Source organism: Monopterus albus, unplaced genomic scaffold (assembly GCF_001952655.1).
Source record: "Monopterus albus unplaced genomic scaffold, M_albus_1.0 scaffold31.1, whole genome shotgun sequence".
In the NCBI taxonomy this organism is placed as follows: Eukaryota; Metazoa; Chordata; class Actinopteri; order Synbranchiformes; family Synbranchidae; genus Monopterus; species Monopterus albus.
In genome coordinates, this window is record NW_018127911.1 from 5,717,683 (window position 1) to 5,733,405 (window position 15,723).

Below are 15,723 nucleotides of genomic sequence, written 5' to 3' on the forward strand. Positions count from 1 at the left end.
AGGAATGCCTTGAGGGAAGATGAACTGATTAGATTTTGGTGGTCACAGGTCAAGGTCAGTGACCTCATTTCTGTACCATACCTGTGAATTGGACTGTTTGGTGGAGGCATACAGCTGCAAGGCAGTAATTCTAGTTTTAAGGTCATCTGTGTCTTTGCATGAGCACAGCCCACCATACCTGCACAGTCGTGCTTATACATTCATGTGTGATGTATCCTGACTACCATGATCAGAAGTGAGAATGGATTTAGTTGGGTCAGGGAGGAGGTAGCTGTTCATGCATGCACTATACTATACTATACTACACACACACACACACACACAAACATATCAACATGCAGACACTGAGACTAATCTGGTTGAGAGGCTGGCACACAGACAGCAAAATAGGATGACTGGTAGGCTGTGTAGGCTTATATCTTAAGCTGTTGCCGTTAATTATGCTGTTGACTGAGAGCAAATGTAAGAGTAATGACAGTTAAACATTACACCAATAGAGATGCTGTATTCTGTTGCTGCCACTAGAGGCCATAATTTTTCATGACAGTGAAAAACTAAAAGTTCACCAAATGTTTGCCATATTCTAGGTTTTATTTATGTACACTGAACAAAATTATAAACACAACACTTTTGTGTTTGCCCCCATTTTTCATGAGCTGAACTCAAAGATCTGTGACTTGTTCTATGTACACAAAAGGCCTATTTCTCTCAAATATTGTTGACAAATCTGTCTAAATCTGTGTTAGTGAGCACTTCTCCTTTGCTGAGATAATCCATCCACCTCACAGGTGTGGTATATCGAGATGCTGGTTAGACAGCATGATTATTGCACAGGTGTGTCTTAGGCTGGCCACAATAAAAGGCCACTCTAAGATGTGCAGTTTGGGCACCTGTTTAGGATGCCGCCTGGATGCCTCTCTGGGAAGGTATTCCGGGCATGTCCCTCCGGGAGAAGGCCTCAGGGCAGACCCAGGACACGTTGGAGAGACTATGTCTCCAGGCTGGCCTGGGAATGCCTTGGGGTTCCTCCTGAGGAGCTAGAGGAGGTGTGTGGGGTGAAGGAAGTCTGGGAGGCTCTGCCTCAGCGATCTGGTCTCAGATAAAGTGGACGAAGATGGACGGATGGAAGTATATTTGTTGTGTAGCAGGTGGTAGAAGATGCACAACTCATCAGGAGTAATTACAAAATAAGCCTCTCTTGCATTAGTCATGATTTTAGTGTGTAGTATCTGTTTGCATTAAATTTGCCAACCAACAAGTAGGGCTGAGTGATGTGACCAAAACATTAGTGTGTGTGTGTGTGTGTGCGTGCCTTTGTATTACTTGCATCATGAGGAATGAAACCTGTTAACACACTCACACTGTGGGGACTTGACCCACAAATCACTGAATTTTAGGGTGGCAACATGGTTTAGGTGTCAGGATGAGGGTAAGTGGTAGGCAAGTAGTGGCTATGGTTAAAGTTAGAAAATGAATGTAAGTCAATGTAAAGTCCCCACAAGGAATGAAAATACAGTGTGTGTGTGTGGGGGGTGTTATGGACAATTTACCATTTTAATCTTTTTTTCTGTCTACATGACCACAAGACTAACATGATTAAAAATAAGAATGAAATCAGTAATACAATTTAATATCAAATTTAAATATCAAAATAAATGTCATGCTGCCACTTAAGGTTGAATAACATTTTTACAAACTTTACACAGCATGGTGATCTGTTCCATGCTGGACTGAGGTTACGACTTCTTTTCTGTAGTATTATTTCATTGCTTTGAGCGGCTGTGGTTGCCATTACTCTACCTTGTTGACTGGCAAAGCTGATGCATGCTCACTATGTTTTCTGCTTGCAGTCCTGGATGATTTTACCACAGGTCACATGAGTATACAGCAGCTTTGTCAGTTTAAGATGAATCCTGCATCTAGATGTTTTAGATACTTCATTTAGAAGCTTTTTGAAACATTAAAAAGACATAGTAAAAGAAATATCCTGATTAATGCTGTTTTGTCAAGTGAAAACTGAGTGGTTCTAAAAGGTCCATTAGTAACCTGTGTGTGTGTGTGTGTGTGTGTGTGTGTGTGAGAGAGAGGGCCTATTTGTAACTCTGTCCCTGCAGGAGGACTTGACTGTCCCCCTGTGCCAGAGCAGGGTTCCCTGCTTCTCCTTTACTCTCTCCCTTTTTTTTCTCAGTTTACACTCGCTCATTCTAACTCTGTGAGAAGGAGTCTTTGTATGTGTGAGAGAGGGGAAAAAGAGAGAGGGAGAGTAAAATGTCAGACAAACAGCAAGCAAGAAAGAGAGAAGGAAACAGCTGACTGTGTTCAGCCAGGCCTGGGCCAAGTCCCACAGATCCACAGAATCCAGTTAGTTTTACCTTTAACAACCATTTTTGCATTGCATAACAAGTCTGTGACGCTATGGCCTCTGTGAATGAGAGTGAGATGATAGCTGTTAATGGTTAACTTCAGCCAGGTTAGAGTCCACTCACTGCGCTATGTTCATTTGTATTCTTCATTCGCTTTATCTTTGCCTTTATACTGGGCAGGAGTATCTTGAAAGATAGTGGATTATACATAGACATTCCTTCTTGGAGATTTATTAACTAGATTTATGAAGAGTCTGACACTATTTATGAACAGTCTGACACTATAACACGTGTGGAACATTTAATCAGCACAAGGACTGTTTTTGACGTGAGTGGGATTGTTCTTTTGCTATCTAAGGCTAATATTTATGCTATAAAGACAGAAAGGGAGTGCATGCTAAAATGTGTGGTAGAGAATGGCTATTTTAAATGTTATCAAAATGAAATGTCTGCTAGACTAAGTACAGTTTGTCGAGCCAAGGTCAAGTGTGCAGATAGCAATGTACTGTAACTGATCTGTCACATCTCCACCCATATAAGCTGTGGTTTGAGTGTGGAATGTATTCTTATCTGTTTTTATGGCTTTTATCCAGCTATTGTCAACACAATAAATGATATATGGTATGCACCTGAACCAGCCAAATCCCTCATACCCACAAATAGTGATATTTTGAATAGTTTTTAGTCATAGAAAAAATGTAGTACTACAATGCTAAAGATTAGTCAGTATTAGGGATGAGGTCATGTGTGACTACGGTTTCAAGTTTAGTATTACTTTGTTGATTATGTTGCCTTTTACTGTTTTGGCTGAGTATATCTTTAAGTAACTTGCTCGGGCATAGAATAAGATCTGATGAGATATGTTTGTTAAAATAGGACCGTTAATCATTTTCCTTTAGGAAGGAGTTTTGAAAGCAGACATTGATTAGGCCTATGTGGCAATATTTTCTAAAAGTGTGGTTGCTTAAGAGTGATTTCAGAGAAGGTGTGATTAAATTATTATTCATAGGAGTCTGAGGAGCAGATGGAATAAACTAAGGCTCAAGGCTGGATCATCCTGACAAACACATGGATCATATCAGCATAACTGTAGATTGTTATTCAGTCTAAATGAAGGGAACATTTGTGTCCCAAACAGATAAGCTGAAAAAAAATGTCATTGTATTCATGCTGCTCCTGCAGTGATGGCAGTGGGGTGTTTTCATTAGGCTGTTGTGCTGTGTAACAAAAGCTAAACTCAAGAAAATCAAAAATGACGTGGATGAACCAAAATAATCTACATAGTTTAATATGATTAAATGGTAATTAAAAGAAGTGAGTCAGAATGTCAATAGTGAATTGGATAGAAAAGGTGTTTTTACTTGACTCAATCAAATCATCATGGACCCTTGATGGATAGATTTGCTGATTCATGAATTGTAAATGTGATACTCAAGTACAACATGTGAAATGACCTAATAAAGTGCACCATGGTCATAAATGAAAAAAACCTACACTCAAGTGAACTAAACCAAACCCTTAAAAATGACTAGTATTTATTTTTGTTAATCTTGTAATTGCTCAGGAGGAAAATGAAGACGCGTGCCCCACCTCCGCCACAGCCTCCTCAACCTGCCCCTCGCCACATCTTCAGAACCACTGTGCCCGATGGGGGAAGGACATCAGATGTAGATGCCAAGGAGAATGCGCTAAGGTCCACTGTCCATCTACAGCTAACTCTGCCACAGGGATGCCAGATTTCTCTAACTGAGGATGGGAGGTGAGAAGACAGAGTGCAACACAACCACACAGTAACTCTTGACTTAACAAATCGCTGATTGTTGATTTGCAACTTTTGTTATTGTATTACAACATATGAAAAACCTTTTAGTGGGCCTTGTTTTTACATTGCATTTATCTTTAAAATGTGCCATGACTACATTTTGGTTTCATGAAGTCTTTTATGACTGAAAAATGTTCACCCATTCATACCTACAGTGCATGTTAATATTTATATCTATAAATACAGGATCTTAGTTAATTTTAGCTAAGAGACAAATTATGTTTTTGTTGCTTCTGGGTCAGTTTGAGGTGCTGTGCCAGCGGGGCCCTGTCAAGGGGTCCCACCCTCAGCACAAGCTTGGTTTCAGAGAGACAAACGATGAAGGCTGATCTGCTAATGATCTTTGTCTCTAATGAGGTTCCCTCCTTTAGTGCAGCAAATCGGGGATGCCCCGCTGGTACAGAAACAAGGTCCTCTTAACCATAGATCGACTTTAGATTAGTGAGTGTCTTCACGATACTTCTCACGAGTGTAAAATAGGAAGTTGGTTCTTCAGAGTATCTTAGGTTGACAACCTCAGAACATTCTGCACTTCATCACATAGACTTGTTTTGTAAACTTTTCAAACTGTACTTTCAAACTTGCTTACATTAAGTGGATGATGATTTTGACTCCACTGCATTGTTGTTATTGATGAACATGCAACATACAAAATCAACGCAATAACCATACGACAGAGGACACTGGGTCTGTTGATTACAGATTTTACTTGTAGACTGGGTCCCTGTGTTAGTGATCGTCACTGGTATCTCTCCCAGTTCTGTCATCTGATCTGGCTGTTCTCAGAAAACACTGGAGACTGTCTTTTGGTTTCTGCACCTGAGGACTGACTATACTATACTATAGTCCTCTTCATCAGCTGCACCCCCACACATACAGTATATACACATAAAGCAATGAAGTAGACTTCAGAACTTCTCTTGTAGCTCAGTGAACATAAGTAGTTTGTGATCGCAACAAGTTTTCTGCTAATCATTTTTTCTGTGCTACTGTGCTTTATCATTGCCCTTTTCTTGGAAAATGCTCTTTAGAGTCTGTTTAAATGAACATCAACAGATTAAATCTACAGCATATGAATAAGCATGTAAGTGGTATTTCTACTGTTGTTGTTTTGAGCCTTTTATTTTTAATTCTCCTACAAAAGTTGGAATAAGATTAGCTTAATACTACATTTTATTCTTGTATGTTCCAAAATGCAGCTTTAGGCTCATGTTAATATTTTACTCCCTCCATACATTTTAAAAGTTTCAGTCACTGTCAATATTGCATCTAAATGCTACACATCATATGGCCTGATTTTTGAGTGTTATGATTGATTGTCCATTGACTATGGACATTTTCAGGGTGTAAAATCATGCCAATCAAAAATGGTCAAGCAAAGGAATGAAGGCATAAACAACCTTTTGAGCTTCATGTCAAAATCTGTGCTTTTGCTATTCAATCTACAGTTTGGCTGTGAAAATAGCTCAGTGTTTAAAATCATATTTTCCATCTATCACTTAGCTATCCCTTTTAAGTGCATCACTCGAGAGAGTGTCTCTGGTTTGATATATGAAGTAATTACTTCTTTGCTGGAGCTAAAGCTAGGTATCCTTTGTAATCCTATCTTTGTTACTTCCTCTTTTGCTTTCTCCCTCGCTCCCCATCGCTTCCTGTGTTCCTTTCTTCTAAACTCCCTGCCTCTACTTCTCCTTCCTCCCCACCCTCTCTTTCGCTTTCTCTCTCTCTCCCCCTATCTCTCTCTCAGTAAGGCACTGATGGACTTGCTGGTTGAGGTGTGCAGCCGCTACCACCTGAATCCAGCGCTGCACACACTGGAGCTGCTATCGCCCGAGGGCCACCCTTTGGGGTTCAAGCCCAACGCTCTGCTGGGCTCCCTCAACGTGGCCTGTGTCCTCATCAAGGAGAAGGTCTGGGAGGAGAAAGTGGTACGCAGACCAGCACCCAAAGTGCCAGAGGTGAGTTGCAGTGATGTCTCATACTGTGATCTGGATGTTCTTTTTGTCAAGTGCATGTTTAGTTTTAGCTTTTTTACATCACAGCATATTCAAAACCTTCTGAGATAAGGTTATAGCGACACTCATTTGATATTTAACAAATTAGTGCAAAGTGAATAATGCAAGATTGTTGAGAAATAAAAGTGTGTTTTGCATGAAAAAATGTAGATTAATGTAGCCCAGAATGACAGAGAAAAAACCATCTCCCTTAAAATAGTTGTACAGTCTGCATGTACTATACACATACTGTAGCTGCACTCTGAAGCCATATGTAATACTCGTCCCTTGCCTCTTTACCTTTTACCTCTGACTGCTGGCAGAAAGCAAGGCCAGTGAAACCAGAAAAGGTAGGCCCATGCAAAGGTAGGAAGCTGGTTGGGACAAACCTGGCCTGGCATGACATTGGGTCAGTTCTCATACACTGGCTTTTTAGTCAGTCATGTGTGCCTCTTCTCATTCCCCCTGTATTTATTGTATTGTCATGTATTTTTACAGTTCATTAGCCTATCTGAAATTATTTTTTCTACTGAGCATTATTCTTTCTCTGCTTCTCTTCTGCTCTCCTCCTACAGTTTGAATATTTGATGAGTGCCTTACCTTTAGTTACCATGCATTATTTCTCTGCCCTTCTCAGGGCTCACTGGCTGCTCTCTCTTCCTTTGACCCCACCTGGCCTCAGGCCAGAGACTGATGATGCCATCAGTCTTCCTTCTTCTGTTTTATCTGTCTTCTCACTGTACCACCAGTTTCATCAGTTAAAATGAAAACTGAATAAACTGTGCACTCAAATACAATTAATTTAGCCTAATACAACAACCCTACAAAAAGCCTTCCTTCATGAGGTTTATAATGCTTTACTTTTGTTAGAGCTGTCTGTGATGTTAATTCAATGTAACAGTAGTTTTTGAGGTTGCTGTTGTTAGTGCTGTTGAATTGTATTGTGTTGTATTTCTGATATTTAGTTGACCATCATTGATATGGACCAGATGGACAAAATATTGTATAAAAAAAGCATTTCAGTAAACTGTCATACAATTCAGTACTCATATGACACTGTACAAAGTAACTGGACTCTTTCAGTTAGCTATAATTATATATAAACCTTGTATCCAGCCAAGGGTTCAATGACTGATTTTTGGAAGGCAAACCTTAGTCTCAAACAGAAATAGCTTTGTACCTTTCACTTGTACATTAGGAATAAAGCTGAACACACAATACAGACATCAGTGACATTAAACTCCTTAATGAGATATAACTATTAATTTCTAATTACTCTAGACTTAAACTGATGCAGTGGGCTAAAGCTGACACACTGTGATGTGTTTGTTTTTGACCCTTAAAACCACAGCTGCTCTCTGTTATGGTAAATTCTTATTCTAATGGTACAACTGCTACTTTCACCAAGGTGAAGAGCTATGTATATTATGCCACTGCCTCCTCTCTCAGCCCATTTATTCATTTTGACCTTTTTTTATTTTATTTTATTTAATTTTTTTTTACACCACCACCATATCTTGTGACCCATAAGTCAAAAATATGTAATCTTTGCTATGCTCATCTTCTGAAAGAAGTCAACCAATCATCAACTGGCCACATTCATGCATGATTATTTAATCATCTCTCAACAACAGTTTTGCCTGAGAAAACCAGAAAATTATTAGACTTTGGCAAAAGCCTGCACTTTTTTAGTATTTTAAGTTGGAGGCTTTGCTGCATCTGATTATAAAGGACTCAAACTACTGTAAATGAGATTTGTGGAGATGTTTTAGCATTAGACATCAAAGTAATACAAAACTTTGAATGCCACTTTATTAGTAATTGAAAAACCATGCAAGAGTCACTGCCTGAGTTCGTCAGCCTCTTGACTCCTATGTGGTCTGTGTGTTTTTATAGAGGCTGTTGTCAACCACTTAGTGATAAAGCACAGAACAGTATGTGGTGTAGTGGGATTAGCTTCCAAAATACACACACATATCTAAACTCAGATGCTTTATCTTTAATCACATGTGCACACAGACATCATCTCTAGTCTATTAAATCTTACATTTTCTGTCAGCAGCCAAAGTCTAACCTTAAGTTAGTCATTACTTAAAGGGTCTTTGTGTGTTTGGATATCTTTCCTGATTTGTGCGTCTCTTTTCCTACATGTTTTATAGTCGACACATTTTTTTTTTACTCTGCAAGTCAACCAATGCAGAGTAATAATATAGCTAGTTTTTGTATTGTCCACACATATTTTTTATATATATAGATGATGATGGTGAGCGATGACTATCTGGTGGAGTGTAAGATCAATGATGACAGTGATGAAAACAGTGGAGGAGGAGAACCAATAGACATTCCTCCTCCTCCTCCAGAGTTTGCATCCAAAGCCCCAACTCCTGTGTCCATTACGCCAACTCCTCCCACAGCCTCTGCTATGCCAACACTCAGCAATACTGTCAACAGGGACCCTTATGGCATCAACAAGCACCTAAAGGTCCTCATTCCCTTTTCTCCCCATTATGACTATACAGGTACAAAGAATTTCACAGACTACTTGTGTGATTATTACTGGTTAAGCAGAGTTGTAATGGTCCTTCTACATTTTCACTACACCCATCCTATCCTAAATTGAATGAGTCAGGCATAAGGTTTTTGAGAATGTATACTCTGAAAATCATACAATTTTACTTTTCTTCAAGCTCTCAGCTATGTCTCAGATGTGTGGCAAGCATTCAGGGTAAGGCCTTAGAGGGATGTAATTTTTATTTGCAACATAGATCAGTGTCAGTTATAGTTTAATATATATATATGTATATACATTTTCATTCTCCTCTGCTATCTTTTGCGGTGTACCCCAGAGGTACATTTTAGGCCCTCTTTTATTTTATTGATATATGCTTCCACCAAAGTTTGGATTTTATTTTTGATTCTCCTCTAAAATTTGACAAATTCTGATGTTACTAGTAGTTTTTCTACATCAGATGAATAGCAAAAGTTTTTTTTTAAAAAAAGGTCTCATTTGGAGATCTGGTCACTGCCTTATCATATCTTCACATCTTCACTGCTGTATTTCTCTCCAGATCAAGCAGTAATTCCCCTCTCAATTGATGCTGTAAAACAGTTGTTTTCATACTTGTTTTTAAAATGTACTCTATAATTATATTGACTTGACTAACTTTTCTCCTGTCTTGCCCCCTTTCTGTAGGTAGAGGTCAGTAATGTGCTGGCAGAACCAGCTAGACTTCGTAGCATTGACCAAGTGTGGCTTTACAGTGTCGTTGGATTTGAGAGGACTCGTATATGGACTTATCGCTGCCTCACCTTGCTGTTTGCCGTGCCCTTTGCTCTTCTTTGTGGCATTTTCTTGGCTATTTTGGCTTGTCTACATGTCTGGTAGGCTGGTGCAAGAAAAATGCTCGCTTACAAAGGCATAAATATTACTCTCTGAGCAGTGTTGGGGAGTAGTGAACTACATGTAATGAAACTAGCAGGTTAACTACACTTTGCAGTAACTTGCTGGTAGTTCAACTACATTCAGAGTTGTGTTGTGACTGAAGTTAAATTTTTGCCATCTTTTGTGTAGTTATCTAGTGCAACTACAAATAGTTGCACTAGATAACCCTAACCACATTTTGGATAAGAACTCTGAGATTCTGCTCAAGAAATTCTGCTCTGAGAAGTGGTAGTAAAAGACAGGCCCATGTGGACCAGTGCTGAATTTGTACTATCTAAAAGGTGTAAGTTCAAGACAATTGTAGTTGTTAAGCTTGCACAAGTCAGATGCTGCAAAACTGACAAGTTACAGAAGTTCATATTTTAGACTATTACTAATGTATGTGTATATATATATGTATATATGTGTGTGTGTGTGTGTGTGTGTGCGTATAAAAATGTACATTTGTAACTGAGTTGGCCTATGCTTTTTCCTGTCACATGTTTGGTTATCAGCTTCAAGCTTTATTTGATGGAAAAACAATACAACACATCTCTGTCAGGTCAGCTTTTTGTGTTTCTCATCCATTAAGGTCGGCCTTTTTTGCATCTAATAGAGACGTGGCTGTAAAAGGATCTCCACATTGTGTAGCTTTGTACACTGCTGTTGTCCTGCTTGCAAGAAGTTCTTTTAAAAGAAGATCCCTGTTCAATGACTGCTGTTTTCCTCATCCAGTTGTTAGACACCAACATCTAGTCTTCTCCCCAATTCTCTCTTCTATGTATCAGAAAACCGTGCGCTTGATGGTGAACTACCACGGCACCCAAAAGGCAGTGGTGCGGGTCAACCCATTAGTACCACTCCAGGCTCTGATACCAGTCATCTGTGAAAAGTGTGACTTTGACCCTGCACATATCCTGCTCCTGAAGGATAGCAGCAGTCGCCACGAGATACCACTGGACAAATCACTGACAGAGCTGGGGATCAAGGAGCTCTATGTACACGATCAGAGGCTAGGTAAACCTTTAACATCTGGATTCTGTCTTATGTAATTTTCTTTTTCTTTAAAGGCTGGGGTTCCTTCACCTTGGTTTATGCTCTGTGAAATTAGTGGCTAATTTTGGTAAGCTGATTTAAAGCAGATAAAAAAACATGATCATGGATGCTGATAGATGCATTGGCTCATCTACTTATCATGTGATATTATCTGCTGTTGCCCTACAAATTACTGTCATCCCCAAAGCAATTAGGATATGCAGTTAGTGAATCACAGTCTTTTACTTTTGTCTTAAGCCACCAAAAAAGACAGTGAGTTGGGAAATATAGCACTATATGCATGATCAGAAAAGAAAGAACAACAGAACTTGCATAATGTTTTTTTCACTTGCTGTCAAGTGAGCTTCTGTTTAGGGACAGTAAGTGAGCAAAAATGGTCACTGGCCGTCAGTGGGTTTTCTAGTCTGCATCCACATTTTACTAACTGATTTAGGACAGCTCTCGGTATGCCAGAACTTCAGAAAATATTTTTAAATGTAGGCGTGTTGTATAGAACAAGAGTGTGACTGACACATCCATCTACAGAGGGTGTGGGCCTGTGACTGTTTGGACCTTTTTGTGGATGAGAACCAGATGAAAGAGAATTTCCCTATAAGGAACAACAAGTTTAACATTGCTCTTTGCCTTAAAATGACAGTGTTTGCTTACCTTTGCCACCTTATACCAGGTTGTACATTGTAAAATCAAAGGCATTTTGTGCCTTTTGCAGGAAGCAAAGTATGGATCTCAAGTGAACCCAGTCCATCACAGCTCATTAAAGCACTTCCAGTGCAATGAGAGACAAAACCAGCATTACATTGTATTCTGCAGTACAGCATGATCAGCATGTACTATTAACATAGTTTGTGCAGTCAGTCATTGGTTTAATATGTCAAAGCATTAACTGAAACATAACCCTATGCTGTGTTTCTTAGGGTATGTTCAGCTAAAAGAACCTTGTCAAATACTGTGTTTGTCTCTTGGGGTAGAATAATTTATGTTATGCTTTGTTTAGTAGGAAGTTATGGTCAGTTGTTATGATTCACTGACATGGTAACAGTCCACACCCACTGATATTTATAGATATTGTTCAAAGTATGATCTTAGAGGAAAAGGTAATGGTTTATGGTCATGAAGAATATAAGTAGGGATATTTAGAACATTGTCATCTTTATGACCAGATATTATTTAATGATTATATTTTGCAGACATTATGAAAGACCTTTAGCTTATAATGTACAAATAGATTTTTTATTTTTTTTTGTAGGTCATTCATATCCATATATGACTGAATGTGTTTTTAAACCCTGTCATATTTTCCAGTTCTCCAGCCTAAAATGGCTTCTGCCCCAGCTCTTAACTTATCAGGTATTAGTCACCCAACCATATCCATGTTGCCGTTTTAACCCAACACACTTCTGCTTGCTTATTAACCCTTCTCTTTACCGCATTAGACGTGTGTTTGCTTGGAAGTGATTGATCTTCAAAAAAAACCTTTTTGTTGGTTTAATGTCATTTATAACACTTGTTAATGTAGTCAGTGCCCATCATTTTGAAATAATTTATCATGAATATTCATCTCTATCCGTTTTAAACTTTCCTATGCTTTTTCCAGAATACAAATAACCCAGTAGTATACCTCTGTGATTTTAAGGGCTGCATGATAAATCATTTTGTGAGCGTGATTTAGACCCCTGTGTGATCTCAGTCTCATGTGACAATGATTCTGCCATGTTTGCATTAGCACAGAGATGCCCTGTATCAAACCAAGCGCTCCCTTTTCCTCACTAAGCTGCATTAACCAGTAGCAGAAATACGTTACATCATGTGACAAGCTGTAGACAGGAAGAGAAGACTGATTCAAAAACAAATCCAGCATTTTTGACATTGTGGAAGATATTATGTGCGCTCTACTCATGCATGATGCTTCATGCACTATCTTTTAATTGTTGCTTTTATTTGCATTCTAATGTTTTGTCTATATATACATTTTAATGTTTTTTGTCTGTGTGCATGTTGTATGCATTTTAATGTTTTATCCATCAGTGTGCATTGTGTTAAGCACTTTAGATTGCCTTTGTATATGAAAATGTGCTATATAAATAAACTTGCTGGGCCGTGTCCTCCTGCAAATGTTTTTCAAACATTGCTGTGCCTGTCCAGTATGACTAGTGCCGAATAGCAGTAGAAGCAGAAATAAATGACTTTGGGGTTATTAGTTGCAGTTATTGGTTAACACAGCTTAATGAGGAAAAAGGCAGCGCTTAGTTTGGTGCAAGGCAGCTCACTGCTAATCACACAGCAAAATCATTGTCACATCAAACTGAGATCACACAGGGATCTAAATCACGCTCACAAAACAATTTACCATGCAGCCCTATTCCCTGCCTCTCTTCAAGCCAACAGTGTTATGGTGACACAGGTTAATTGTACCTTTTTGTAGACCGTGATAGAGATGGGCTTTGAGAACAGTGATGCTACAGCACCCTCTGCTGAGGAAAATCAGATTATGTTCAGTTCACTGTAGATGTTTTAACCATGTAATAAAATGACCAATAAAAACTGGAAACACTTTATCTGTTTATTGAACACTGCAATCAAATTACATTTCACAGGGATCAAACTAAATTGGCTTACATGTGAGAGTGTACTGTAAAGTCACAATGCTCTTCTGTCAAGACAAATGCACTGTCAAATTTGTCTCACTTCTACTGAATTTCTCATAAACAGTTGAAGATGACCCTAATTCCATCTCCTTTCCTTCTCTTGTTTATTTATTTATTTATTTTTTTTGGATAGACCCCATTTGCTCCAGTACTTTCAGTTTAGGTAGCCCTGAGAAGAAAGGCTTCCTGGGGATCTTCCAATTCAGCAAAAAGAAATCCAAGGCAAGACTCCAGATTGCTGTCTCTGTTTTTGGCAGTATTTTGTGTTAACACTAACGGTGTATTTACATGTGTAATTCTAACAATTTTCATTTTAACACTGTAATTGTGTTTTATTTTCAAAGTTTAATTCCTTTTATGCATGTTATTACTAATTGAATTAAGAGCAAGTCATCCTAACCAGTCACACAATGTTGCAGATTTATGTGCACAAGTACCATGAGTAATATAAAGTTATGTAATCATTTACAAACTAACCTTGAGTGATGCTTGCAATTCATACATATTAAAATAATTAGCTGAGGCTGGCTAAATGCATGGCTGAACAGTTGAATGCTGCAAGTTAGCTGTGCCTTCCATTTTCAGACAGAGACACCATCTACGGAGATGGATGATAAAGTAATCCAAAATACAAACACACAATCCAATGTAAGTATAATTAACACACCTTAATGGGGGATTTTGTTTTGTTGTGATCTCAAATGAACCTGTCTTTGAAACATTCCAATAATATGTTATGGTCAGACAGAATATCAGGAAGACTTGCACAGTAAATAGCGAACCAGTAACAGCACAAATTACAAACGTCCTTTCCATTAAACAACTCATTAGCACTAGGTTGACAATGTTGCAACATAGATTAGACAAGTGAAACAAAGTAGGCCTTCAGGCTGGTGTATGTAACATAACAGGTTTACCTGTTTAAGGCCATGTTTTAGCCCAGGTAATTGTTTTTTTCTTTTTTAAATAAGAAACTAAACTAAAATGGTACATTTGAGATGCCCTCCATATCCAACTATTGCTACATGCTGACTGGGTGTGTCAGGTCACACAAGTGCCGGTATCAGTGTCATCAAAGCTCATCACTCCAGTGGAAAATATATTCAAAGTCAGTTTTCCTGGCTGGTCAGTGATATTTTCACTGTATACCAAAAAAATGGAATCGGCTTCACACACATGACCGTAGAGTTACCGATATAAGCTCAGGCCCACCGTGACAGACTAGAACCCGGTAGCTCATAAACAATTGACTTTTGAATTCTGGTCATGTGCATTGGTATCCTCCAGGGGGCAGCAGCTGTCTCCATAAGCTTCGCAGTCAGTTAGGGCTTTGTTTATAAAAGGTCCAAGGAGGAGTACTAAAAGCTATTGCCCACACTCCCTTTTCACTTCTACAAGTGAGCACTGAATAAAATTAAGGAGAACAGTGTTACAGAGTGATACATGACAGTGCAGTTTGTGTTCTTAGATGGCTAGTGACCCAACAGGATCCAGACACACAGCAACCTAAATGGTATTGACCAACTTTGAGGAGATCCACAACAAATTTTAGCCTCCCAAAGATAGTTGGTGGGAGGAGGGATACGAACAAATCTTAATAATCCTTTAGCTTTAAAGTTGTTGTTTTTTTTTTATCATAAAGACCATTGACTTAATGTAGAACTTTTTATTCCAAGATAAAATGCATTACATCCACTTTGGTACATGTATTGTACATCCATGATGAACTAGACGTACATATGATGCTGCATTAAGAAGCCCTCTACCTGTTATATCCATAACTCAATCTAGCCAATTTGATTTGGAAGCCATGAACCTCAGTTCAGCAGCAGCCATCTGTACTGTAGCTCACCTCAGGTCAATATGGTATTTGATTATGTTAGCTGGAAAAACACTGCCTGGCTCACTCTGGTTCACTTCACTGTCCCATTAAGCACAAAGCATCCGATTTCAGCTTCTCCATTTACCTCTTTGTTCATGTTGTTGAATCATTGTCACCATGATCATCCTCTTTGGCCATTTGATTCTGAATACATATCTTGCTCCTACTAATTCTGTAGGGTTTGAACGAAGTGATGACAATAAAGGGAAGACAGAAGTGAAAAGGAAAACAAACATGGAAGCAGAGCATCACTTATATATTAAAACTAGTATAATTAAACGGTTGTAATATACACAAAACATTGACATTTATCCCAGACTGTGGCAGCAAAGATGTACAATATTTATTCATATAGCTATTTCTTTTCAGTGGGCCTTAGTGCAGATGGGCTTTTTCATTTTGCTGTGATTGTTACTACACACATGCATTTATGCACACAAACAAACTCACACACATATAGACACACAGTACTGTTAGCCTGAAGGGATCAGATTACCCTACATTGGCTACATTAGCACTAAAAGCACAGCCTCTTATCTC

General features: G+C 38.7%; 2 protein-coding genes across 7 annotated transcripts in view; both read left to right on the forward strand.

The window, feature by feature from the left end:
* Positions 1 to 15,723, forward strand: part of cobl (cordon-bleu WH2 repeat protein) — a 57,452-nt gene that overhangs the window by 9,138 nt on the left and 32,591 nt on the right. For 4 of the 6 annotated variants that reach the window (XM_020596653.1, XM_020596647.1, XM_020596650.1 and 1 more), the window contains 6 exons: positions 3,928 to 4,122; positions 5,933 to 6,143; positions 10,389 to 10,617; positions 11,959 to 12,003; positions 13,435 to 13,523; positions 13,887 to 13,949. In XM_020596653.1, coding sequence (XP_020452309.1) covers positions 3,928 to 4,122; positions 5,933 to 6,143; positions 10,389 to 10,617; positions 11,959 to 12,003; positions 13,435 to 13,523; positions 13,887 to 13,949 — 832 coding nt within the window. The remainder of the gene's footprint in view (positions 1 to 3,927; positions 4,123 to 5,932; positions 6,144 to 10,388; positions 10,618 to 11,958; positions 12,004 to 13,434; positions 13,524 to 13,886; positions 13,950 to 15,723) is intronic. The other 2 variants (XM_020596649.1, XM_020596648.1) reach the window with 2 other exon arrangements.
* On the forward strand, positions 8,440 to 9,564 carry LOC109958196 (caveolin-2-like). Its single transcript, XM_020596654.1, has 3 exons — positions 8,440 to 8,576; positions 8,631 to 8,661; positions 9,373 to 9,564. Exons 1-3 carry the CDS (start codon positions 8,440 to 8,442, stop codon positions 9,562 to 9,564), a joined length of 360 nt encoding a protein of 119 aa, XP_020452310.1.

Excerpts from the sequence above, each read along its gene's own strand:
- LOC109958196 (XM_020596654.1), top strand. The coding sequence starts at position 8,440 with ATGGTGAGCGATGACTATCTGGTGGAGTGTAAGATCAATGATGACAGT. Across the intron at positions 8,577-8,630 it reads CCAACTCCTGTGTCCATTAC|GGACCCTTATGGCATCAACA; the intron begins GCCAACTCCTCC and ends TACTGTCAACAG. Across the intron at positions 8,662-9,372 it reads GCATCAACAAGCACCTAAAG|GTAGAGGTCAGTAATGTGCT; the intron begins GTCCTCATTCCC and ends CCCTTTCTGTAG.